The sequence below is a fragment of the Mya arenaria genome, chromosome 10 (assembly GCF_026914265.1).
Source record: "Mya arenaria isolate MELC-2E11 chromosome 10, ASM2691426v1".
NCBI classification, from domain to species: Eukaryota; Metazoa; Mollusca; class Bivalvia; order Myida; family Myidae; genus Mya; species Mya arenaria.
In genome coordinates, this window is record NC_069131.1 from 23,333,604 (window position 1) to 23,359,998 (window position 26,395).

Genomic DNA, 26,395 nt, shown 5'->3' on the forward strand with positions numbered 1-26,395 from the left:
AAACATTTTCTGATATTAAACAATAATCCAGTCTGCTACAATTGTTAGGTTATGTATTCGAATACCATGTAATTGTTTTTGTTGGCTTTTGTTCTCACAAAATTTTGTTGATGTTACAGGTTTCAAGTATATGTTTTATTGAAATTTTAGCTTCTTTATAATCTAATATTGCCGTTTGGTTTAAACATATTTGTTTCATAAACATATACATTTTACAACATATATTTCATATTAAATATTAAAGAATGCGATCGGAAGCTAGCAGCTCTTTAGACTAGCAAAATCTAATTTAAGATGAATAATAGTTTCGAAGTTGCCACCAATGATTATATTTTCTTTTCTTAAATAAATGTGTCTTATTGTTCGATAAATGTTGTATTATTATCACTCGGTCAATAAATGTTGAAGAAAAATAACTCAGTGTCACCAATAACTGTTTATATTCCGATAGGTGAACCTTCTAGTAATTACATTTGGGACTTTACAGATACATTGAACTCTAGATAAGTCAATTTCGCTACTGCTTTTATATTTGAAGAAAAACTTTCGATAAATAGTATCATTAAGTTATTTCATTAACATGCCTAATCTTATTGTAAGTATTAGTAATTATTGTCAGTATACACATATACTTATATGTGTTTTGATGTTTGGAACAAACTACATCTACATCTTTTTTATATACGCATTCACATATATACATCCAATAAACGCACAAACATGTATACCCATATACATACACACGCACACACATATATATTATTGTAAGAGGTCTGGGTTGCCTAGGATACCTCATAACATCGCCGATTCAAACACTGTGTGCATAATTTTGCATATAGCTTGCCCTCCCCTCGTTAGTATGCTGTGGCCCGGCTAGACCATGTACACAAGCGTTATATCAAATTATAAGTAGTATATGATTTCCTTTTGTCCAAATTATCGTCCGAAATCAACGTCACTTTTTCCTTCTTCACAAAGCGTTGTATGTCAATAAGTCTGAGCAATACGTTAGCTAAACTGATGTTTAACGATTGATTTAAAACCGATTACAACAATTTACTGCAAACGATGGCCCATCTATGTTTAAATATAAAACCATTTATCCTTGTCCATAAACACTCGCCATGTCATGTCCTTGTTGTCAATTTATTCGAATAAAAGGACAAACAAGCCTCCTTATTTTGGCCCTAAAAGAGGTGACATTATTTCAGTTTCAGGCGTACGTCCGCTACAATATAAGGTATTTGTTGGGGACAAACAAGCCCGCTTTTTTGTCCTTAATAAATGTCACCTAAATTTAGTTTTCAATTTACGTCTTCACCAATATCAGGTTTCAATAGAGGACAAACAAGCCTCTTTTTTGGCCCTAATACATGTCACCTATATTCAGTTTTCATTTTATGTCTGCACCAATAAAAGGTATCCATTGAGGCCAAACAAGCCTCATTATTTTGGCCCGAACACATGTCGCCCAATTTCTGTTTCATGCGTACGTATGCACCAATATTAAGTATACATTGATGATAAACAAGCCTCCTTATTTTGGCCCTAATACATGCCACCTTTTTCAGTTGTCAGGCGTATGTCTGCACTAAATTCTGGTATTTATTGTGTACAAAACATATGCATATTGGTACATTGATCGTCTTTTATGAATATTTAAATTTCAGGTTGATGGATATGGAACATTATAGACATCAACAAAGATAATTGTCGTATGCTTCACTTTCATTTTTAACTCATTTGACTTTACCGATGAAAACGAAAAAAAACAACAAGATTTGTATGCAAATAAAGAATAGGCTAATTATGTGTTTTTTTCCAATAAATAGCTACGTGGCAACAAATTTCACAGTTAAAAAAAGCGTCAACCTATCGCGAATGATTACGATTTTGATCGCCCTTTACTTTACGATTATTCGGGGACTGTTATGTTTGTGATTGCTATGATTCTGGTGGTTCAACTTTGAGGAAAAACACAGAACTGAGAACGTACGAGTTCATCTGAAACTAATGTTCCCATCGTGCCACTTTTTTCTTTTTTATAAAGCTTGAACAGTTTATAATTCGGGTTTGGGGTGTTGTGTTGAAAGCCTTTACTCAAGCTTCCTTTTTGACATTTTTACCGCAATCAATTACATTGTAATGTAGGGTAAATAATACACATGCCGACGTATCGGACGTGTACCGCAATCAAATACATTTTAATGTAGGGTAAATTATACACATGCCGACGTATCATATGTGAACTGTTATCAATTACATTGAAATGTAGGGTAAATAATACACATGCCGTTGTATCGGACATGTACAGCAAATGATAACATTGTAATGTAGGGTAAATAATGCACATGTCGACGTACAAAATAAGGACTGTTGAAGATACGCAGATACTCGGCCTGGGCGCATGTGAGTTTAGTCTGTGGTCACCAAGCCGGGCAACTGGGTTTCCTCGGGGTATTCTGGTTTCCACCACAACACCAGACCATACTCTCGTTTAAATCGTGTCATTGTGAGTAATATACTGTTGTAATAACTTGTTTCACAATCGTTGTAACATAGATATGTTGAAACTGTACGCAGATCGATTGTAAGATGAAAACACCTCCATACTGATAATCCTACAAACATGGGTAACATGAACCAACATAGACAGCTGCCTGTTTTGACTATCGTTTCGTTTATTTTCAATTTCACATTTCATCATTCACATTTCATTGTAAATCATTGCATATACCAAGGTATCCAATAAACAATAATGTGAATGGTAAACTCCTGCTGACCCCATAATATCTTACTATCATTTGAAAGAGTTTTAGAAGTAGAGAAATAATAATTAAACATTATACCCAAAATAGTATTAGAAACAGGCTTTTTTGGCCATGAAATATTGCCAAAAAATCATTTTCACATCCGGTTTTAGATTAGGTAATAACAATATCACCATCCATATTCTTTTTTGATAATATTTTTACAGTAGTAAACAAGAGGCAATTTCCTGACAAATCATAACACAATGTATGGGATCACCAGGCAACAGCAACTAAAAGGTCAAGTCAATATGTTATTGGCAAAAAATAAATAACATTGAAATCAACATAATACAAAAATTCATGATGCTGTAATTACTACTGTATATTAATAAATGTTTACAAATTGTCCTTAAAAGAGAAAAAATTGATAAGTAATTGGTTACATTATACATTGGAAATCTTAATTTGATTTTACGCACAGAAAAACTAAGAAAAAATATTCACACGTTTAAATGATCGTGACTGATTTGGTTTTTTCGGTGACAATTATTGTTTGACTTCCCTTGAGCGGTTTGGCTAATGCTTCTACTTCAACTCGAAGTTTACACTGTTTGCTATAAAAGTACATCCTTTTAAGTAGATTCAAAACATGCCATCAAAGCCATCATAATAACATCCTGATGGAGAAGACGGTTATACTATTATCATTATTATCCATTCCAACCACCATAAGTTAGTTTAACGATGAAGAAGAACACCGGAGAATGTGTTCAACCAATTCTGGGATTCTTGATAGAATGTACCGCCATTATCTCCCGTCTGAATCCACACCTTGCTTGCAACGCTCAATATCGCAATTGCATTAAACGACGTGCAATGATGGGTAATGCTCCCATGTACGTACCCACTGGTATGAACAATGTCGTCCACAAATAAACTGTAGTGAACAGCTCTGTTATGGGCAGTACATAGATGTGACGTGAACAAGTACGTGCCGTTGAGGGGGCATGTGAACACGCCTGATTTGACGTCATATCCGTTCCCATGGTTGAACACGGCCTCTGTGAATACGAGAGGTTTGAAGGCTGTTAAACTGAGATCCTTTAGGGCCTTTGCTTCAAATGCTATCGTTGGTGTTCTAACTTTCTCTGAAAAATATACAAAATGCATACTAACAAAGAAATATCAACATAAAAAGTGATTATTTGATAGGGATATTGTGCTTTGTGAACCAAATAGTTGCGCTTTATTCCCATAGCGTCATGTTTTTAATATTAAAATAATGAGGATATTATAACCACTGTGATGTTGATTAAAGAAACACATATATCCTATATGACATATCATGCATCGTTCAATTCCAAGAAAGCGAACTTTTTGTAAAATAAATAACAGAACTTACGATAAAAAATAAAATACCTTCTAACGTATGCAAATATCCTATTGCTTCCGATACATTTTGAGTCAATGTCGAACTCAGCAGTTTAGAATCCTGAGCGAAGTCATCGACCGCGTTCTTTAGGTTGTCCTCAAGTAATATTGTCCTATTAGAGAAATTCACCATTGTAGCATCAGCACTTTCAAGAGCTTCTCTGATTCTGTCTAGCATTTGGTTTTCTTTTTTAATTGCGTCCGTTTTAAATATTTCAATAGTTTGTGACATTTTTTCCAAAGCGTCATTTACTCGTTGTTGTTGTTGTTCCATCGATATTTCCATCCGGATCATTTTTGACAACAACTGCTCTTCGTAGTGAAAGGCGGAACACTGAGGCTCCTTTGAAGTAACTCTCTTGCTCATTAGCAGGACAAAGAAAATCAACCGCGAAACATTATCCTGGGACCACATAGCGCAACGCTTGTTCGTGAAATGCGCAAAATTATGGAGGTATTGAACTTATTTACTCTTGTCATTCGGCGCGCATGCGCAGATATAATATGTTTGCATTACTAGCTTTGCTGCTTTACGTCAGGTAATTTTATATCTTTAACCGACACGCCTTGAATTCCAAGCCAAATTATATTGATAAACGTTTATACGTGTGCATTTAGGATGAAACGCGCTTTGAAATACTCTGATACAGTCTTAATCATATGAATAATAATGAATACTGTATAAAACGCGAGCCATGTGATAACTGATCTGGCGCATTTTCATCCCTCCAGAAAGTGCATGTTTGCATTTGTCGGGTATTTACTAGGGATGGAAACCGGATACCAAATCGGTATCCGGATATTCGTATCAAGTATTCGAATACTATCCGGATACTCGTATCAAATTGTTTTCATAATAAGTATATTTCCTATTTATATGTCACCCACCTTCTGTTATTTGATATAATTGTCCACTTAATTTATAATTCGTCATATGGCAATTTCACTTTTTCATTCATTCTTTCTCAGTCTTAATAATTTATATTGTTATTATCAAAGCTAAACAACTCATTTTACGTCATAAAACTCATGATGAATACCACATAAACACCTCGCAAATTCGATAGTTACTTCGGCCGAGGTGGTTGCTTGGTTACTGCCACGTGCTTTCGAGTTTGTTATTTATCAGCAGGTTCCATGTTAAATGACGCTTTGATTATTTGATAATCGATTGTAATTTTATTTCATTACATTGTTTGATTGAATGCAATACCTACACTTTCTGTGGTGTTTTGTAATGAAAGATATAATTGCGGAAAAGATAAGAAGACAAAAAGACGATCTCATTTTTCTTTATTTACATGCGTGTACTTTTTTTATTTATCAATAAACTAAACATGTTTACATATCGTATGAAAACTAATTTACAAGACGCAAAATGATGGAAGTTTGATTGAAAAGTGAAAAGATAAACAAATTTATTTTTGTATTTATTGTTCAGAAAGCAATAATTTCTTCATGCATATTCATCAAAAAATACGATTGTTCATTAATAGCTTTGATTGCACGACCCTTTTCTTGTGATTGGACGATAAATTCCTACGGATTAATGATCAATCCGTTTAATATCAACTAGTGCCAATAGGTGTCAATTAAGCACATCTGAGATCATAAAACAACACTTGACATTGTAAACAAGGTCATAGAATTTTACAGGGTGTTACACAAGGACACAATATCACGCCTTGTGCAAACACCCAATTAGCAGACGATTTGTGACACATACCCGCTTCGCGACAGACACTGTTGACCACCTCAAATATTTCATCCGAAAACGATTGCTATGTCTATGCTAAGCTATTTCATTGAAATTTTAATTTTTAACGAATATTCGAATACCCATTTTGATATCCGAATACTTGCGTGATATCCTGATATCCGATTACTCGGATATTCGCTTCCATCCTTAGTATTTACACAACAGTGGTGCAATAATAACTTCTTTTTTATAATTCAATCCTTACCACATGATTAATGCTTATTAAATAAAACTTGTAGCTTATTGTTTCTACAAGTAAAAAGTCGGAGTACGAAGGAACCCCGACGAAACCTATGGAATATCCTTGATTCCCGCATGGATGGAAATAATCTTTGCTTGTATGGTATTTCTAGAAGTTCATCTGGTGCACGTGTGTTTTTCAACGAAAAATGTCCGTGTAACTAACGTTCGATTATACAACAAATCGATACGCTTTGATCAAAAAGTACTAAATGACGGAAAACACTTAAACCTTAAAAGTATATTTAACCTTAAGTATAACTATCAATTGATCGGAGGCATTACCCCTTACTCCATACGTATTTATGTATTGATGTCAGACCATTGCCACTGCTTCTCATTATATCAAATGACTTTTTATTTGTAACATAAATTTGTCAAAAATGTTTATGTTAAAAGCTTTCACTTTTTTTGTTTAGTTCGAACGTTCAAGCATTTGCAGGGTAACAGTGTGCCGTCCATGGTTGTTAATTTTTGCTCAATGTTAGATAATGCAGATATGTGCAATTTTGCGGATTTCATTTTTCTACAATTATTCTGATTACTTTCTTCTTATTAACTTTACATTATATTGCGGTGCAACCGACGATTATTTCTTTACACGTTATTAAACTTTAGGTACTACGTGTTTACGACTTTGAATTGTTTTTAAAATATGCCAAGGGGTTAGGGCTATTTAGAAATGTTGTTATTGTTGTAACCAACCGGTCGACCTATATGGCGGATTTGACGGAGACAGGGTCCAAGGATCATCAAATGTAATCAAAGGTACACCAAAATATAACATAAAGTTAAAAGTCATTGTCTAAGGGAGAAAGGAAGCATTACATACAGTCGTCATCGGATGCAAGGAACTTTTGATGAAGTCAAACGGTGCAAAATATCAGTCCTAAAATGTCCGAAATATCCACCCTCATTATATTAACATATGATTTAAAATCACGTGGTATATACACAGTTGTTATTTTTTACTTCGGTACCAAACCTTAAACTACAAAAACTCAAAAAAGTTACACAGTCTACATTTGTCTGTCTATAAAATATTTGGATATTTGTATTTTTATTATTTCCATAGTTAAGTTAGCCACGCATCCACAAAACCGGATGCTTGAAAAATAGTTTTACTTAAGATGCCCCGTTTACAGTAAGTTGGTCATCACTTTGTATTGTTCTCTAGTTCTTTCCTTTATAATACAGGTATACTTTCACGCGCTTTTATAAAGAAAATAGTTAAATACCGTACATACTGTACACATATAATATCTTGAAATATAACATCGGCTATGAATGGGGATCGATCCCATACCTCTGGACTTATCTACCACTCGGCCATTCTCACCGAGTTTTATTTGTGAGTTGATTGGTTGAATACCTTACGCTACAATTGAAAATTAATTTAGTATGTTTTCTTGTAACTAATAAATTAACTCCTCTTTATTTACAGATTCTACAATAAAGCTTGATTTTTAAGGTAATGAATGGTATTTGTAGTCTGCATGTCACTTAATATTGGCTAAATACCATTGTATATAGAAATACATCGGAAATTGTTTTTGTGGCTTCACCTTTGAATCTTGTTAGTATTGATACATGTTGAAACAAGTGTGAGGTTACGGCCATACACACTACTTTTCAACTACTGTACTTCCCAAGCAGTTTTCATAGTACCATTACAACCTATACACCCGTATTTTATATCAGCACAATGATGCTCATCTTAGTGGGGTTGGCATTTCCAACATGTGTAATTTTATACGGTGTCGGGGTTTTGGATATATAGACTTAGCTTAACGATGAGTCGATTTCCTGAATTGATGCCATGTTTTAATTAGTATCAGTATCATCAATTGCATCATTACCAATTGCATTACATGTTATTATACTCTCGAAATAAACAAAAAACTGATTTTAATATAATAACCCTCATACAATTAAACATATTCGTAATCAAGTAATAAAACGGAATCTACAAATAAAAACTAACATACTTATACATATCTACAATATTCATTTTGTTCGCCATAATGCAATATAGGTCTTCTGGTGTTCTAAATCTTAAATTTCACCGATGAAAGTTTCAGCTTACTGATCCAACTGATTACCAGTCAATGTCAATTCATTTTGCAGTAATATTCACATCAATCTGCACAGTTGGAGTTCTTCTAATTGGCTTATATGGCTCTTTCGAGCAATTCCTCCCAATCACGCAAGTCACCCATTCGTCGTGTAATCATTGCGACAAGTTCTTGTTATAGCTTAATCGTATTTCTGTTACGTTTGTTTGGACGTTGTCTCTCAAGGCCGTTCTAAGTAGGCATAACAGCTATCCAAAGGGCAAAACAAATTTCATATTTAGCTCGCACTGGCGGCGAAGGAAATACTTCGGTATGAATTGTTTTTAATACAAAGATGGATTTTATAGCTGTGACCCTGTGACCACCTTGGAACAGATAATGCAATTTGATACGGATATAAATGATCACCATATGTCCGATAATAAAAATATGAAATAGCATCCCTTTGTCAGTGTTGCCCTTCTTTACACCGACCTTACATTCAAAATGTCTTTAACAAACACTGTATCAGACATAATCACTTTTAATTCAAAATTACTTGCCTAAGGTATAATGTGTTTTGATTAGATGAAAAATGCGTACCAAATCCTAGGCGTTTTAACAGTTAACTAAATAACAAATGCAGCTTTGTTAATGTTATTCAATGCAACCTCTTATCTGATCAGCAGTGTTATTAAAAAAAAACCTCTTAATATCCAATTAACTTATCCAATTACCCAGGTATATTTCCAGACTTTTACATATTGAATGCGAACTACAGGCACAAGCCAAAAACAGCTTAAACTACTTGTCTTAGGTACAATAATCAATGTTTCATAGGAAGTCAACGAGAAACACCCATCATTACAGACGCCAAGAACAAACTCCAGAACTACAAAAAATATCTTTTATCAGATTGCATGGCCAATAATAATGTATTCTAGACTCTTAATGCTAGCAGGCCTTCTTTTTTTAGGGTAGGTCATTAAATTATTATGCCATTAAAATAGGCGGTTGTTTGATACACCTGCAAACGTTCCAGGAACATGAATAGGTCTTGTCAAGATTTTATCTGTATGTGTTATAATTTTGTGAAGTTTGATTAAAGTCCGATTAAAATTGACAACGTTAATTACCGCTCAAACACAAACTTTTACTCTATTTGACATCAGAAATAGTAATAAATGGTCAACCCTTGAAAAACTGTTGTATGAGAATTCAACAGTCAACTGTAACAATAGTATCAAGCTGTTTTCTATTAATATAAATCTTATTTTAAGCTTCCCTATTGCAGCGTAATTTTGACACGAATCAAAATCATTCATGTCAGTATATTGTTTACTTTATCGAATGGGTACACTAAGCGAAATGATAATTGCGATTGGACCACAAAGGCCCATATGTAACACCAAATCAACAAAATAATATTAACACTAGAAAGGCTGTTCAACTGATATTAATTACCAATCCAATGATATTCCATGCACTTAACCTTTGAAAGAAAATTGACTGTAGTTGTAAATTTTCATAAATTCAGTTTTGTTTTACCAATTCTAAAAACAAGTTTGTTCCTTTTGAAAAATGAGAAATCGAATACAAAAGTTACCTGAATAGATTAAAAAAGCACATTTGATTTCAACACTTTGTTGACACTAGATGAGAGCGAAATGATAGTGATTGAGGGGTCGTATGATTCAAAGTCGAACACAATTCTTTCCCGATTAAATTATATTGAATGTCTGCATAATGTATGACTTTAACTATCATACTGTTTGTTATACACAATAGTAAAAATGTGAACGGTGTATTCCCATCTCATGATCATAGATTTGGCAAAAGATATATGCAAGATAATTGAACTGATTTTAATTTCTTTACAATTATTCCCACACGATTAAACAAGTTTACTTCAAGTATGTACTTTGATAAGAATTACCATTTACGTTTTTACTTTATTCGGGATTGTTGGGATAAGAGTGAGGTTGTGCACACACACACGAGTTTAAACCCCCTTGATAAACATCCTTAGTTTTCTTTTTATTATATATGTAGTGTATTGTTTGTGGAGTTTTGCGCTGTTGTTCCATGTTCCTGGTTTGTGATTGGTATTTTTGTGTTCTATGTCGTTGGCGTTGACTCTGTGGCATTCAACGGGGTTAATATTTAAACTGTCGACTACCGTACTTGTTTCTGTAATTTTTCATATAAATATTTATTGCCATGTTCACAGTTATTCATGAATCCTAATTCGCGCTTTGCAATAATCAACGATAACTGTTTTGCAGCCTGACAGGATATAACACTTATAATCGTGTTATGTTTCTGTCGTTGGTTTTATCAAAAAATACTATTATACTATTGAAACAAAAATAAATCAGAATTATAATAGAATATTTTCTAGCCAGTTTTCTTAAATGATATAACTCTAAAATAATTGAATAAGCTAACGTACAACAATCGAATGACGTCAAAGCATTTATTCAAAGCAAATGATATTTGATTTCAAATAATCCTGTCTAGATTTGTCAAAATGTATAAAGCATTTTTTATTCAGAAAATCATAAAGCTGTCATATTTGATGAGTGTTCGAAATTGTCGTGAAATGGTAAGCCTACTTTATCAACTTATTTTGGTTCGCCCGCTTTATCAATCCTTGAATAATGATTGTTTTCTACTTTGAATACTATCGAAGCGATTATTAACGTTTTTGTTCCCTTTTTAATATCGTGTCAAAATAAATCTTGAATAAGTATTCTATGAACTGCCTGGGGTTGACTTATTAGATGAATATATATGCAAAAGGCTACAGAAACATGCTCAGTAGCAAAAAGTTTAAACATAAACCCGGTTTAGTGGCAATGGGCAACGCCAAAGACATAGAAGTCTAATTGATTAGCAAATGTTACCATATAAATAAAATTAATAAGTACTCGATCGAAACTTTTCTGCAACGTAATGTGACAAACTGCGGGCAATACGGTGAAAACAGTCATACCAAAATAATCAGGAAAAGGGGCCCTATTATACGGATGTTAACATTCGACTCAATGTATTGATTAAACAAGAACAACATTGCAATTTAACGGCGCTCGTCGACTTTTCTAATTTAAAAAAAAAATCACGTGATTTGTAGCAGTTAGAATGATACATATAGTAAAAAGGCTGAGTGATAGTCGATTCCTGTCGATTCTACTTAGATAAAAATGTGTCTGCACCGAGCAAATTCTATCGATAAAATAAGTTGTTTCAACAAATAAAAAAGGATTGTATGGCATACATTTAAAAACCGTCAGACATCTTTTGTTTATCTCTTCTTTCAAGTTCTGTCTAAATAAAAATCCTTTTTTTTTCATATTTTTTCCTGATTACTGGTTAATGTTCACAGCTAATTTTTACTGCAAACTTCCAAATGTATGTTAAACAATTTGAAAATGAGATAAAATACCACCTGCTTATTTGTTCTTTAAAACTACAAAGCAAAACAAAGCTCGTCACCACAATATTGACAATAATCATAACTGTCTTGAAAACTTTTTACGCAATCAAAATGTTTTGTTTCATTTTCTTCTATTAATCATGGTTTAACTTTTTCATTAACAGGGCTGTGAATGAAAAGATGAATGCGTTTGCAAATATTAGCATTCAATTGCATATGTTTGTATTTGTAGCTGTCTGAACGCTCTGAAATTGTTTGAACATCGGTTTAAGGTCAACATATAATTAAACTCAGAGGAAAGTTGATGATCTATTTGACCAGCTATGAAACATTTAATATATTGTAGCCCGACTTCGTGGCGTGTTAAACTTGACTGCCGATAATACCTTACAATTATATATACCAACATGAGTTTATACTTGCTTATTATCATTTTCTCTAAATTTACAATTTTATCATTTTGCGGTAGTTTTAGAGTAATCACTGCTTACACACATATCATCTGACAACGATAAAAATCATTCAATTGCATTGTGTTTTTTTATATAACTTATCATTTGGATATAAAATATTCCTTTCTTTAAAATGATTGATATAGATAGTGAAACGAATTCCTGAAAAATAATATACAGCTGATATACAGATATTTTTCAAACAGTGTGGTTGAGATCTTAACTGCTTTTCAAGGGAGATCATACGTATGTTATTGATAAAATAACTGTATGCTCTTCCGTTCTTGTAATATTTGGTTATAGTTGTTAATATAGATTTTAAGCATGCACACGATTTATGTTTAGGTTGTTTTAAACAATATTATCGATATTTTGCGCTTTTGTCAACCGGGGAAAACCCTATTTATTTATGGGCTAATAATTTTTGCAAATGTACTCATGTCATATTCGAAGTCAAATGAGTTAACATACTAATATATTAAAGTGAATATGTTTCTTTAGTCATACTCAACAGTATGCTTCGTTCCTTACTTTAAGGTATTAGCCGCGTAATACACACTTTTATAAAAGCTTTATCCGACAACATAGTTATAATCATGGTACACTATGGGACTTTTATCCAAATTTTGAAGATTTGTTACCGTGAATTAAAAAAGTTATTTATGTTTCATTACACCCACCCCCAAATTCCAAGGGCTATAAAGAGCGACAAGTAAATATTTTGTCTATATTTGATTTTTTTTCGCATTATCAGAGATAATGAAATAAACAACAGTTTCTGGTAAAATAATACTTCAGTTAACAAAAAACTAAAGTTCAAACGAACAAATTATTGATACACATGGAAAAAAATCATTTTGATTGATCTTGTGAGTCTTCGGAACAGAGCAGTATTTCGATGTTTGAAAAAATATAGCAGTTTTACAAAATTCATAAAAAATAGTTAAATATAAGGCAAGTTGCTGAAATCATTTTAAATATTATCTATGATGTCTATTGAACAATTTAGAAGACAATTTATGATAGTTTACCGTCCAGTTTTGAAGAAAATATACATAATGTCATGTAACCATACATTTTTATAGCTAATAAAATGCTTAAAAATCAATCTTTTTCTTGTAAAAATTTATAAAGCTTAAATGGACTTATTCATAAAATGTACTTTTTCAATTAAATGAATTTTAATTATAATACTTACTCAGAATACAGAGTTTAAAACAATGAGTGTACTTTTAAACTAAAATATGTCAAGAAACAAGAACACTAAGTGGGCGGTAATGCCCCTCCAACAATGTCAGAGTGAAAATTCTCAACTAATGTCTTTTAATATTATAACATGTAAACAATCTCTGTGGGTAATTTGATGTCTATATGTCTTATTTTGTCATTGGTATTCTAACATTTAGATTTTTTCACAATAGTTCTTCACTCTTAAACGTTTGAAGTTTGGTCTGTTCCCATGCGTTTGTACTTGTAGTGAGAGCACAGATGATAACTACTCAATGCTGAGTCAATGCTGATTTGGTTTTCATGCCCCTTCAGGTACTTTACCCATCCAAAATGCTTAGTGCTGTAAAGGAAAAAAGGTGTACTTTAAAGCCTTTCTAACAAATTAGTATAGATAACTATACTGCCATACATATACACAATAAAGTATAAACAGTTTAATATTTCTCGACATTATTTTGAAAAAAAAAACACAAAAACAAGCTGATACATACATGTATATATAAAGAAAATTATTAAATTTATCAATAAAATTCATCATCATCATCATCATCATCATCATCATCATCATCATCATCATCATCATCATCATCACCACCACCACCACCACCATCATCATCATCATCATCACTACCACCACCACCACCACAACCACCACCACCACCACTTGATTATTGAATACAGTGGGTTTATAAAAACAAAAACCAAGTCATATATGTTTTATATGAAATACTCACATCATCTCTATCAGATGCGACTGCCTTGTGGATAGACATGGCTGTCAATTCTGCAGGCTGGAATTCTTCATAACCCAGTGTTGGTGACTTAGTAATATTCAGTCATTTTCCTGCCTGAAAGAAATTAGACTTCTGATTATCAACCAACAGAAACTACCACCATAAAATACAAATGCACAAGTATTATACATTCTGCACTAATATCCGTTTCAGCCAAGAGTAAGGGTTGGTAGGTACAAATATGTAGTTTTTGTGCGTATGGTTGATAATCATTCACAACAGTCTGGGGTTTTAATGAGACCTACACCAAGCAAATGAATGTCGCTAGTGTCCAAGCAGTTGTGGCTTCAAGCCCCAAACCATGTACTACTTTTTCTCACAAGTTAATTTTGAAAATATGCATTATGGTATGTTAGAAATAGGTCACGTACCAAAACACATCATTTTTAAACACAATTTTAAGTCTAATATTTTTCTAAGATATAACAATTAAATTAAAGATTACATACTCATATCATATAAATAAATAATGTATGTAAGTACATATAAAATATGTAGCATATACATAAGTACATATACAATAAGTAACATGTACATGAGTACAGTACATGTAAAAATATGAACACGCTGTCTAAACATTTAGCTAACAAAAATGATTTAAGAATTCCAAAGATAAATTAAAAAACAAACATCAACGTACAAAACTGCTCAAGGATACTTACATTCATAGCCCTTTGGTACGAATATCTGAATATCCCAGTTCCATGCTGATTGTTGACAGTTCGTTTTTTCGACAGAAAATCTTCTCTTACTCGTATAAATCACTTATAATCCATGTTTTACTGTAATGACTCAAGTTGTTAGATGTATCGTTATCAACTGCCAGCGTGCACATTAAGTGTTTATTTATTTTAAACGTGTATTCATGAGAAATGCACCACAGAATTTCCAAATACTGCAATGTAGAAATTCCATTAATGACCTATGAATAGCGGGGAAATACCTTCTGTTTCTAAAAATAGCAACATCCGGTACAGGCCGAATACGCCCGATGTTCGTCGCGATCTGTTACGGCGAGTGGCGATATATGTCGATGTTACCCGATGTTTCCCGAGTTTTATTACATGGCTAATACCTTAAACTGTTATTGGTTGTATGAAACAAATGCATGTGTTGCCATGGCAATAGTGGAACTGTGGGCAAGACCATAAAACATATATTAAGAATGCATGGTCAAAGGAATTACGTAATGTATCCCCTGCGGAAATAAACGGTTCCAAACTGCATCTGAACAATGTTTTAATCGTTATTTTCGATGTCTTAAACTTGCCAAAAACATGGCCAAGGGTTGATTTGATCACATTATAAACTGGTTTGAAACATAGGGATTCACATTTGTGTATTGGCCCCCATTGCCGGAAGATATTTAAACATGATTAAAAAGAGGCCATGATATAGAAGTATTACATCACTGATGCAAACAGCCATATCAATTACGAATATTTCGATAATGAAAGTATACACCCACATCCCTGCTTTGAATATGTATATATGACCGTAAACTGGTTTACTATGGATATATCTCTAACCTTTGACAAAGAAAAGTTACGACAATGAAATGTTTTAAATTACTTATTGGTCATGATATAGTATTTTTATGGCCATAGTTTAAATGTTTCACATTTGTAAGCCAAAACGAGATTGACAATTGTCAAGAAATTGGTAACCATGATATATTTGCGTTATGACCGTTGGTATTTTGATAATAGAAATAGATAAAGCATTATTATAATATTGTTAATTTTTGTCAAGATTAATTAAATTTATGTTGTATATATCCACGTAATGTTTATTTTCATAGATATACTATGATCTAGTAATGTTAAGGCAATGTTTATTGACAACGATATCTAGCATCAGCTGAAAATAGTGACTGAAAAAAAAATGATGACAACGACGGACAGGCCGCAATAAATCATCCTAAAACACATTGTGCTCAAGGAATATAAACGTTACAGATAACTGTGCGGCGTTCCCAACGTTAACCCATTATTTGCTAGCCAAATGGTTAACAAAAGATAATACTTTTAAGTTAAATTATGACAAAACTTAGCACAAATGTACTTTGTTATTTACTGTTAATCTCATAATGTTTGTATGTGCAAATATTGAATTGAACCTACCACAATGTTATATAATGTTGGATGTAAAAAACCCACTATATTGAATATTGTCTTCACGTTAGCATCTTCACCAATCCTTATAATATTTGAAATCAATGTGAATGTCCATAAGCTCACTGTCAAGTAGATTTTGGGTCAAATCCGACATGTTGGTAAAGAGTTATGGCCCTTGACTAAACCAAAATGGCACATTTAACATTTTTACATTCACACACCTTCATTTATTGATAGTCTGAATCATTTATTGAAATAAAACATTTATTACGATAATATCTCGATCACATTCGATTACAGGCAACATTGTATTAGAAGGCAAAGACTTAAATGCGCCGATTTAAAAAAAAAATATAAGTCAATACATAAAATAATCTTGTGAACATGTGACTTTCACCACAGCTTCAAAATGTGTTTCTTGTGAACATGTGTTGTGAAAAAGAATGAAACTAGCTGATATCATAGAAGTATCTCATGAAAACAATAGTAATGCCATGGCTAAATTCCATATATCGGGTGACCGTGTAATATTGAATTGGCAAGTTCTGTGCACAGAAAACACGTTGTCTGTACTATTATAACACTACTATAACATGCTAAGCCATCTGAACTAATTTTATTCGGTTTGTTGTAAATATAGACTCTTTTTTAAATGTGCTTAGTATAATTCAGAATCTGAGAGAAAATGTCATCTTCAAATACACAGACACACGACTGACGACCATTCTAAGCATGGTTCCGTGAGTATTTCGTAAATTCAAAAACACATTTCGAAATATTCTTACTCATATGGGTTTTAAAGAGATAAAGTAGGTCGAACAAGCTGGTCAACTGCTGTCTTACATGCTTTAAGAATAGTCCGTACGTACACATATACTATATAACATGACATCAGAAAAAACAGAAAAAATAGAAATATATAAGTAAGAAAACCTTGTTAGTAGTTTGTCAATTTTGCGACTTGTTGCACTTATTTAATAAATTAAAAAGGTACATGCAGTTATTTTAATTCAAAAACAATCACTTGTAGGTTAGAGCTGAGATATCCTGCCTCTATTTACGATAGGCAACAACATGTAGTGTGAGCCGCAACTGCCAAAGCATTGATTGACGCTGATAAATTGACGGTTTTATACGGTTGGTGTCTGGGTTTGATGCCATTTCAGATCGTAACGTAACATATTTAATAAAGTAACAAGTGAGATAGTAATGAAATATTTTTTTTGTATGATAATTGCTTAATTAGTTTTTAAACACAAGTTTAGCGTCAGAGAGGTCTGTCTTGTGAAATAAGTCTAAGGTGATGTTGTAATTTACAGGAATGTGCCATATATACACCATGCTGTGTGCAATGCGACCACACCTTAATAATTGGTCAGAAATGATTGGAGACAATGATTAGATTTTTGATAAAGTGCATTTTGTGATTTTATATGTACACTATTACTGGTTATACTTCCTCTTATATATGGCACTCAATATTGTAAAATCATTTTTTATTGAAAGCACAATATTTTACTTCTTTTAATTTTCGTTTAATACATGGAAAAAGTTCACGGAAATTTGTGCATTTCAAACAAGAAAAAATAGGGGCGAATTTTAATGATTACGATGAATAATACCAAAGAAATTTGAGTAGAACAAACTGGACGCATCAGCAGTCGCCATAACTGGTCTTAAAGAGAACCTAGTATACACCTTAACAACTGGACACTGGCGGTCAGGAACACAAAGCTTAGCAACAATTCAACCAGGGGGTAATATGTCACTGATTCTCAAGTGCTATATATATATGTGTGTGTATGTGCGTGCGTGCGTGAGTGTGTACATGCGTGCGTGAGTGAGTGCGAGCGTGTGTGTGTGTGCGTGCGCGCGCGTGCGTGCGTGTGTGCGTGCGTGTGTGTGTGCATCAGTTAATCAGTATTGCAATTTAGGACGAAAAATTTTTGGTCTATTTATTTAAATTACCCTAATGTAATAGGGTAAGACAATACGTAGTGATTGTTTGCGCTCGAACAAATAAAGAACATTTTCTCTAAAGACTTTTCAAATATCTTAAGATTTTGAAATTATTAAAAAAATCGCTACTGTTTACGCGTGAAATATGTTGCCTGTCTCTTATGCTACTCATGTGAAATTTCTGAAACCCCAGAATTCAATTATTATACAATATCTGACCACACGCCATTCTGTCCGGTAATTGAACCAACAGAACAGCGTGTTCCTCCTTTATTAATTGATTGCTTAAGAGGACTATTGTGGACTTAAGCTGCTTACCTATTTCCATGGAGGCAAGACAGTAACATACCACGCACCAATATATCGAAAATCTGAAGTTTAAGTAGGATTCATATATTTTTCATTTGCCAAATGACTTTTTTTAAACTTGTTTTTTTTTAAATAAAAAATGATTAATCGTGATTATCGTGAAAATTGCTTAAACACAGACAAAACCCTTCAAATGGCAAAACCACTCCCTTTTTAGTAGAGCAAAATAATGCGCTCATCTTGATCCTGTTATTAAAAAATGTACATTGTATGAAAATTACAAAATCTAGCAGAGTAGCCAATAAACATGGACCCCGTTTAATGGCACAGGCTAAACGCCAAAGATATAAAACACAAAAAAACAAAATATCAGAAACATGGAACAACAGCACAAAACTCCACAAACAACAAAGTGCATATTAAACTTGGAATTATAACAGCAATTAGGTCATTAGTATTGTTACAATGTTTGGAATCAAGTTCAAGTTGAGAAACCATGTCGATCTGTCAGAGTCGAAAGAAATATGTTACTGTAGCATTCTCGTGTTTGGTTGCGACGTTAAGTTTCAATGGTGTGTGCAGCAGAAATAAGAGTGGATCAGGTTTTCAGGATATGGGTATCATTTGAAGAAACATGAAACTGAGCAGGATGTGAAAAAAAACTTATTAGGTTTGCAGACAAAGCAATACATTTGAATTGTAAGCTCCATTTTTTGTCCATTACCAATCTTGAGTCAAACCTGATTGACTAATTGATATTTTATTTTCATGAAAGGCTATAAACAACAATGTATAGTACAATACAACTATTTACGCATTTAATCGGGAGTAAAAACTTAAAAAGATGGTCGTGTTTTGGCATCATGCCTCTTTCAAAGAAAATAAGGCCCATCTCTATGGAGGTTATTCGTTTCCAAAAGTCCAAACGTATAATTCCCACAATGTGCTTCTTAATCGTACTAAATATCTCTTACATTTGTCAATGTAGACGTGCTATTTGTTGTTTCTATTCGTCAGTTTTTCCGTATTGATTTCTTATTTGTCATTATAGTAGTCAAAATGTATATTTGTCAGATCGACCCTGTATAAACTCACTAAAACATAGATCATATAACTTGCCTTTAACAATATGATGATGTAATTTAGAAAGCCGAATCATGCATATGTAAAACTGCAATCCTACAGTCGACACTCACATTCGTAAAATGAACATTTGCAGTCCAACAAGTCCAGGTTTACAAAAGTCAATTGACAAGTTCAGAATTACAAGGATAGACGATTTCACCTATACCTTATATGGTAAATTTGACCGAATGAAACGAAGGTGAATGGGCGGAGCTAACGAATCAGATTTTCTGTCGTTTATTTCCGTTGAATCAAGCAAGGGAGATAACATCTTCGCCTACCTCCTGTAAATTCCCGGTTGTAAGTCCGAGTACTCTCTCTTTATTTCACAATAAAAACAAAAATTAAGTTCATCTTTTATTTTATTTTGACGATCAATGTTCCTAAATGGGTTATAAATCACCATATTATTTAGTCAATTGCAGTTGGGTGTATCTGAGCTGGGCTCACGGACCCAGATTTATACTGCCACAGACTGTCAGTTTTCTTTTACTTATATACCCAAGCAAGCAAAAATTGTTCATTTATTTTATTTACAAGTGGACCATGGGCGGGTCGTTCAGTGTGTGTGGGGGGGGGGGGGGGAGCTGTAAGGCCTGTGTCCCCCCAAGTTGCCCGAAAGTAAACTTAAAGGTTATTTTTTTTTGTCAATATTTCTCAGAAAAAAAGTACTTAATTACACCATAATGCACCAATTCAGACTAAAAATATTTAAAATATTCTAGGGGGAGTACCCCTAAACCCCACTTCCCACATTTTAAACATATTATTGTCATGCCAACTCGAGGGATCATGTCCAAAAAGTTGTGCCCCTAAGTAACGCCCCTCTAATGCAAGTCCCTGTTCAAAACCTGCTCCAGCAAACCCACGAAACTTTTGATGGACATCATAATGATATCTACCTAGTTTTGTCTGATGTTATACATTTACTATCTTAATAAGCATGTATGGTGTAAACGTGTAATTTCAAAACATCATTGAAACAAAATATCCATGTGGATGGAAGAACAGCCCTCGAACCCACTTGTGTCCCACAGTTATGAATTACGGGATCTGCCACTGTGAACCATAACAATCAAGTGGGGGATTTCAAGAACATGAAAAAATAGATATCGTGAGTCTTAGATTAGAAAAACAAACGCCCGATTTTTCCCATCCAAAAGGGCTAGGTCCGCTTCACCTAAATGTGAAAAAAAGCCCTGACTGTTGAGTGTGGGTATAAAAGGTAGCAGCAAGTAATAATTGTTTATTAGCAATAAATTGACTTCATCATTAAAATATTTTATTAATTACCTATAAAATAATATTCAATACAGTATAATGTACGAGTTATATGAAGTTATAATCTTAGTGTATTTTATCCATAAAGTTCCAGCTACCAGGTAAGAAACCTCTGGGGCATCTTAGTGAATAATTTCAACTTAATGAAAATTTAGATTTTTTTCTTCGTAAATTTTAAATTATCTAATATTACTTGCAATCTTAAACATTGCAAAAAGGCAAGAAAGTGTCCTCTAATAGTGTTTTTAGTAATTTAAAGCTGCACTCTCACAGATTGACAGATTTGACAACCTTTTTTTTGGCCCAGACTCGGCTGATTTTGGCAGCAATGCTTTCTATACAAATAATAAGATTATTCACAATAAAACAGATCTAAATTGTTTTGAAAAAGCCGACATTATTCATTTTTCTTAAAACGTTACTATAGTATCACTTTTAGCCATAAAACATCAATTTGCGAACGTAAAACTGAAAAACTGTATCTGATCTTTTGTAAGCAGTCTTATACCACTGACATTTACGCAAAAATTGTCTAATTCCAACACAAAAAATAAAAATAGTTGTCAACACGGTCAATCTGTGAGAGTGCAGATTTAAAAGAAAAATAAGACAATGGGACTTTTCATTTTTGAACTATAATTTAATGCTAATGACTTCCATTTTGTTGTGTTTGAGTCAAGTATCATTTTGCATACTTCTCATTTCATGTCATATGTGCATATTAAATACTATTATATAGACAAAAACATGTTGTAATATCATATATTATTTAATCGACATGAAATAATTTATAATCCTTCCTGTTTCCAAATCATAGTCCATAGTGTCATAATATAGATAATTCGTAATGTCCATAATAAGGTTCGCAATGTCCACGGTCCAAAGTATCCATAATTGGTTTAAATAGAGCCGAGTGATAGCGGACATTTCCGAAAGACGTAAGGAGGAGTTAAGCCATGGTTAAGGCGGAGTTAAGACATGGTTAAGGCGGAGCTATCTATAAATAAAATTAAATTAATCTCGTAAACATGTTCAACTGCGAATGAAAAGTCACCAGCATACAATGTACTTTGTATAACTACGAACTGAAATCTGTCTTCTACACACCTAAATGTAAAACTCGGCATGTGACTTTCACAGAATGACGTGTGTTTAACATACACAACTTTATAAACACGACTGAATCGTCTGTTGAATAAAACTCCAATCGATACAATGAAAAATGAAAATGTGCAGTATAATATGTAAACATACAACCGATGAGTTGGCGGTTGTAAAATGTAAATTGGTAAATCATCAATGATACAAACCTAAAATACACACATACACGTCTGGACTTTTGGCAACGAATAGCCTCCATACATCTCTGGATTATTGATAAACCCGAAGAATTTGCTGAAGGCCATCTTGTTGCGGTTAACTTGTTGCCGTTTATGAAGTTCATGGTATAAATATTTTAGTCAAGTTTCGGAAGAAATGTTGACTTGGACAAAATAGGTCATAATCTTAGGAACGTTGTCCAAATATAAGTAATTGAGGTTCATGCTAATAGCTTCCTGTGGAAATGAGTCCAAAAAACGTGCATTCTAAAACATAAAGACTTCTATTTGAAACCGTTACATACTGAATACGATACACATAAGTTCGAAACAACTGATAAACATAAAAAAGTTACAACATTAAAGCCTTTTTAAAAGCCGTAACCACAATCGAACAAACAGATTTTCAAGCGTATTGCATGGTCTTTCAAGTCAACAATTCTTGCTCCTGTCGGGCTTGATGTTCAGATGAGCTAAATAGTTTGCGTCAATGAAGTGTATATAATCGGGAGTTCAGATAAAATTATTGCTATTAGTTTTAACAAGTAAGATATATCGTATCAGTCACATCAACATACGAACAGTTGTGGAGCTTATCACAAGCCTTTTTAATATTAAGAGACAATGGCATCGAACAACACAACGCAAACAGCTATGGTACTGTTTAAAGACGGATATGATATTCCTTTGTACGGACTGGACAACGGCATGTTCTACTATGTTCATGTTACTTCTATTGTTTGTTTAACAGTGAGTCTCATATGCGCATTGTCCACGATAACTTCTTCGTTTTGGAGTCACCTGGCTGGAGAGTTTTATACCGGATGGACGAAAGGCGAACGACTTGCAGTTTACTTGTCAATTTGCGATTTTTTCTTAAACATATCGCTTTTGATGAACCATCTGCCTATTCTGATCACCAAAACTCACACCAGTCCAAAGGAACTTTGTTCATTTTTTGGATTCATCATGACTGAATTCATGCTTGCTCAAATTCTGATGGTCAACGTTGTAGCAATAAATATCTTCACCACGATGTTCTTCGGCACAAACTACTCTTTTGGCAAGTTTGATAGCGGTATACTTCTGTGGTCATTTGGTGTTCCCTTCATCGGCGCGTTGATTGCTGCCATACTTGATCAGTTTGGACCGATAGAAATTGCGTAAGTCGTGTTATTAATTTTAATAAAACAATAACAACAACACGAATACATCCAGTAGCTTACCTAACCAAGATCTTGCTTAAATGCCAAATAAGTACCCCATAAGAAACGCAACGCTAGAAGACAACAAACATTAAACATATATAATGCCTTTGGTGAATATTTAGGCAACAGTTTTGGCATAGTGAACACAAGGATATAAAGAACACGGGGTTTAGCCGTTTCGCCCCAAAATTTAAAAATAAGTGCATAATCAAATATATGAGCCTGATCACGTCGATTCAAGTCACGACAAACACTGTGTTTTCACCGTGATAACATACATCATGACCGCATCTTAAAGTTTGTTTTTACTATTATCGTCATCGTTTGATTATGTAATTAATGTATATGATAGACAACGAGTGGACGTATCTATGATGTATTTAATCGAGCGTAGCAAGGGTGAATAATTCACTAAAACAAGGAAGTTTTGGATCTTGTTCTTCAATTTAAAGAATCAAATATAATGTAAATATCACAAAAACTTCGTATACGGCAAAGAAAATGTATTTTGCTTGGCTTTTGCAAATTTTTTGGTAAACATATTATGCAAGTTTTGTATACCTATTTACAATTACTAGCGTTTGTTCACTTGAGAGCGGAATATCGTCCCAAGACGGATAGGTTTTGAAACGGTGGGTCTAATAAATACATCGAATATCATGTTCCAATATTAATTACGATAATAACTTATATTATTCACAATTTATTATTATTTGCATTCAATGACACTAAGGTCAAAATAAAGTAGCAATATTTGTAGTCCCGTGCTGTTTAAAACGACAAGGTTGAATGTGTTGCTTTTAAATTCAAGGGTACAACAAAAGGATTCATTTTCTGCTTCGGTATTTTTTATTGTTCTTTATCATTTCGTTGTATACATTTTGTATTTTAACGATAACTTTTGATGAACGGTCAAGTTTTATATATTTCTGAAATCATGCGTTTGTATCTGACTATAAACATATCAATAAAACTAATCAATGTGGCCTGTCTAAAATAAATTGTAAATCATGATTTTATCAATGAACCTTTTTAAATGAGCTTATTAGCCACAATATGTCACAAGTAAACTGTAGCGACTCACATAGATGAAAGATCAAACAACTAATATTTACTTACCGCCGCAATCTCTTTCTAACATCCCATATCATTTCTTTGTTTCAATGTAAAGTATATTTAAAATATGTTTATGAGTACATTACATAAATTAGGCAATTCTTCAACTATTTTTTTTTCTTAAAACATATGTGCTCTAGAAACGGCATACTCATTTGTCTTGGCCTATTCAAACAAATTAAAGTTTGGCCGCTCATGAAAACTGGTCAATTTCTTTTTCTGACTGGCCTTATAATGTCACATGATACTCAGTGGTGTGTAATATTTCTTCTTTTTCTTCTTTTGGGTACACCTCTTCAATAGTATCTTGCCTGGAAGGACACATAAGGTTATTGTTCTATACAGCGCTCTTGTTAACACACATAAGACAAAACAGGCAGATTTAAAGTGTGATGTGTTGTTGTTGTCGTTTTTTGTAATATTAAAAGGGAGAAATATAGTTTTGATATCTCCAACATGTGAATAGAATATCACAGCCAAGAACAGATTATTTCGATGTTAGAAAACAGTAAGTCAACAATTATGTATAATCCTTAATACTTGTTAACAAGTATGTACAAAACATAATACAAGAAGAAAACAGCCAATTGCCTTGACAATAATAACTCAGGATATACAGTTAATGAAACATTGTTTTCACGCGACGCTTTCCAAAACTGATTTTAAACAAGTTTTTATCCTTTTAAATAATGAAATATTGTAAAGATTATATCAAACTGTTATCAAATGAAAGTGTTCTCTAATATTTAAAACATTGCATTAGTCTTCATGTTTACATAACAGTATGTTGATACTCTATTTTTCAGTTGCTTTTTCGACACCATAAATGGCAGGGTTGCAAGTTTGGTACTAATTACGATCCCCATTACAGCAATCATGGTCATCAACGTTCTGCTCTACATGTTTACATAACAGTATATTCATATTATATTTTTCAGATGCTTTTTCGACGCTGTAAATGGCAAGGTTGCAAGTTTGGTACTAATTACGATCCCCATCACAGCAATCATGGTCGTCAACGTTCTGCTCTACATTTTGACATTCATCAAGATCCGTATTGACGTGAGGGCTATGAAACAAAGACTAGGCAATATTGCTTCAACAGCTGGTAGTCATATAAGGGCTGCCCGCAATATGTCTATGTTTGTGGTGGCCTTCTTCGTCCAATGGTCCAGCATTGCTCTGAGTGGCGTTTGGTTAATGTTTGCAGATGATATAACCGATATACCGGAAGGTCTTAAAATTATCCTTGGAATTTTTACCAACCTTGGCGGTGTTCTAAATTTGATCGTTTACCTCGCGGTATTTAGGAAAACAAGGCCTATGTCAAATATGGCTACAAGTATGGAACCGCCAAATTCACACACGGTCAGCGACAACAACAAAAAACCTGCTAATAGCTCTGTGCAAGTTAATGAAAAATTCCAGTTTAACTAACACGAACTGGTAATTATGATATCTGCTCGTTCTGGTGGCTTAGGTGCACTATTCAATATTATTCGCATCATTATCCTAAGATATGCCTCAATGATTACTTTCAGTCTATTAGCCAGTTACATTAACATTCCAATTAAACACTTTGAATCTTATCTTAAAATATTACAAATCTAAGGTTGTTATCAAATACATCCCCATGGAGAAGTAGGTAATATATCATGTCCTTGTCCTTAGATATACCTCTGTAATTCCATTTAGTCTTTTGGCAAAGTACTTGTAAAGGCCAAGAACACAATTGGATTCTAATATCTTAAAATTAAGTGAATTTTCAGATTGATATTAAATACAGGCCCAGGAAAGATTTATAATATCTTC

At 33.3% G+C, this 26,395-nt stretch overlaps 2 protein-coding genes across 2 annotated transcripts; one reads left to right on the top strand and one right to left on the bottom strand.

Annotated features, from left to right (window-relative positions):
* Positions 1–2,663: 2,663 nt before the first annotated feature.
* Positions 2,664–4,608, bottom strand: LOC128206541 (uncharacterized). Its single transcript, XM_052909090.1, has 2 exons — positions 4,173–4,608; positions 2,664–3,901 (listed from the first exon to the last, which is right to left on the bottom strand). Exons 1-2 carry the CDS (start codon positions 4,597–4,599, stop codon positions 3,492–3,494), a joined length of 837 nt encoding a protein of 278 aa, XP_052765050.1. The 5' UTR covers positions 4,600–4,608; the 3' UTR covers positions 2,664–3,491.
* Positions 4,609–23,228: 18,620 nt separating this feature from the next.
* LOC128204473 (uncharacterized) lies at positions 23,229–26,020 on the top strand. The gene is made up of 2 exons (XM_052905887.1): positions 23,229–23,422; positions 25,522–26,020. The coding sequence occupies exons 1-2, from the start codon at positions 23,229–23,231 to the stop codon at positions 26,018–26,020; spliced, it is 693 nt and encodes a 230-aa protein (XP_052761847.1).
* Positions 26,021–26,395: the final 375 nt, after the last annotated feature.

Excerpts from the sequence above, each read along its gene's own strand:
- LOC128204473 (XM_052905887.1), top strand. The coding sequence starts at position 23,229 with ATGACTGAATTCATGCTTGCTCAAATTCTGATGGTCAACGTTGTAGCA. Across the intron at positions 23,423-25,521 it reads TTTGGACCGATAGAAATTGC|ATGCTTTTTCGACGCTGTAA; the intron begins GTAAGTCGTGTT and ends TATATTTTTCAG.
- LOC128206541 (XM_052909090.1), bottom strand. The coding sequence starts at position 4,599 with ATGTGGTCCCAGGATAATGTTTCGCGGTTGATTTTCTTTGTCCTGCTA. Across the intron at positions 3,902-4,172 it reads ATATTTGCATACGTTAGAAG|AGAAAGTTAGAACACCAACG; the intron begins GTATTTTATTTT and ends TATATTTTTCAG.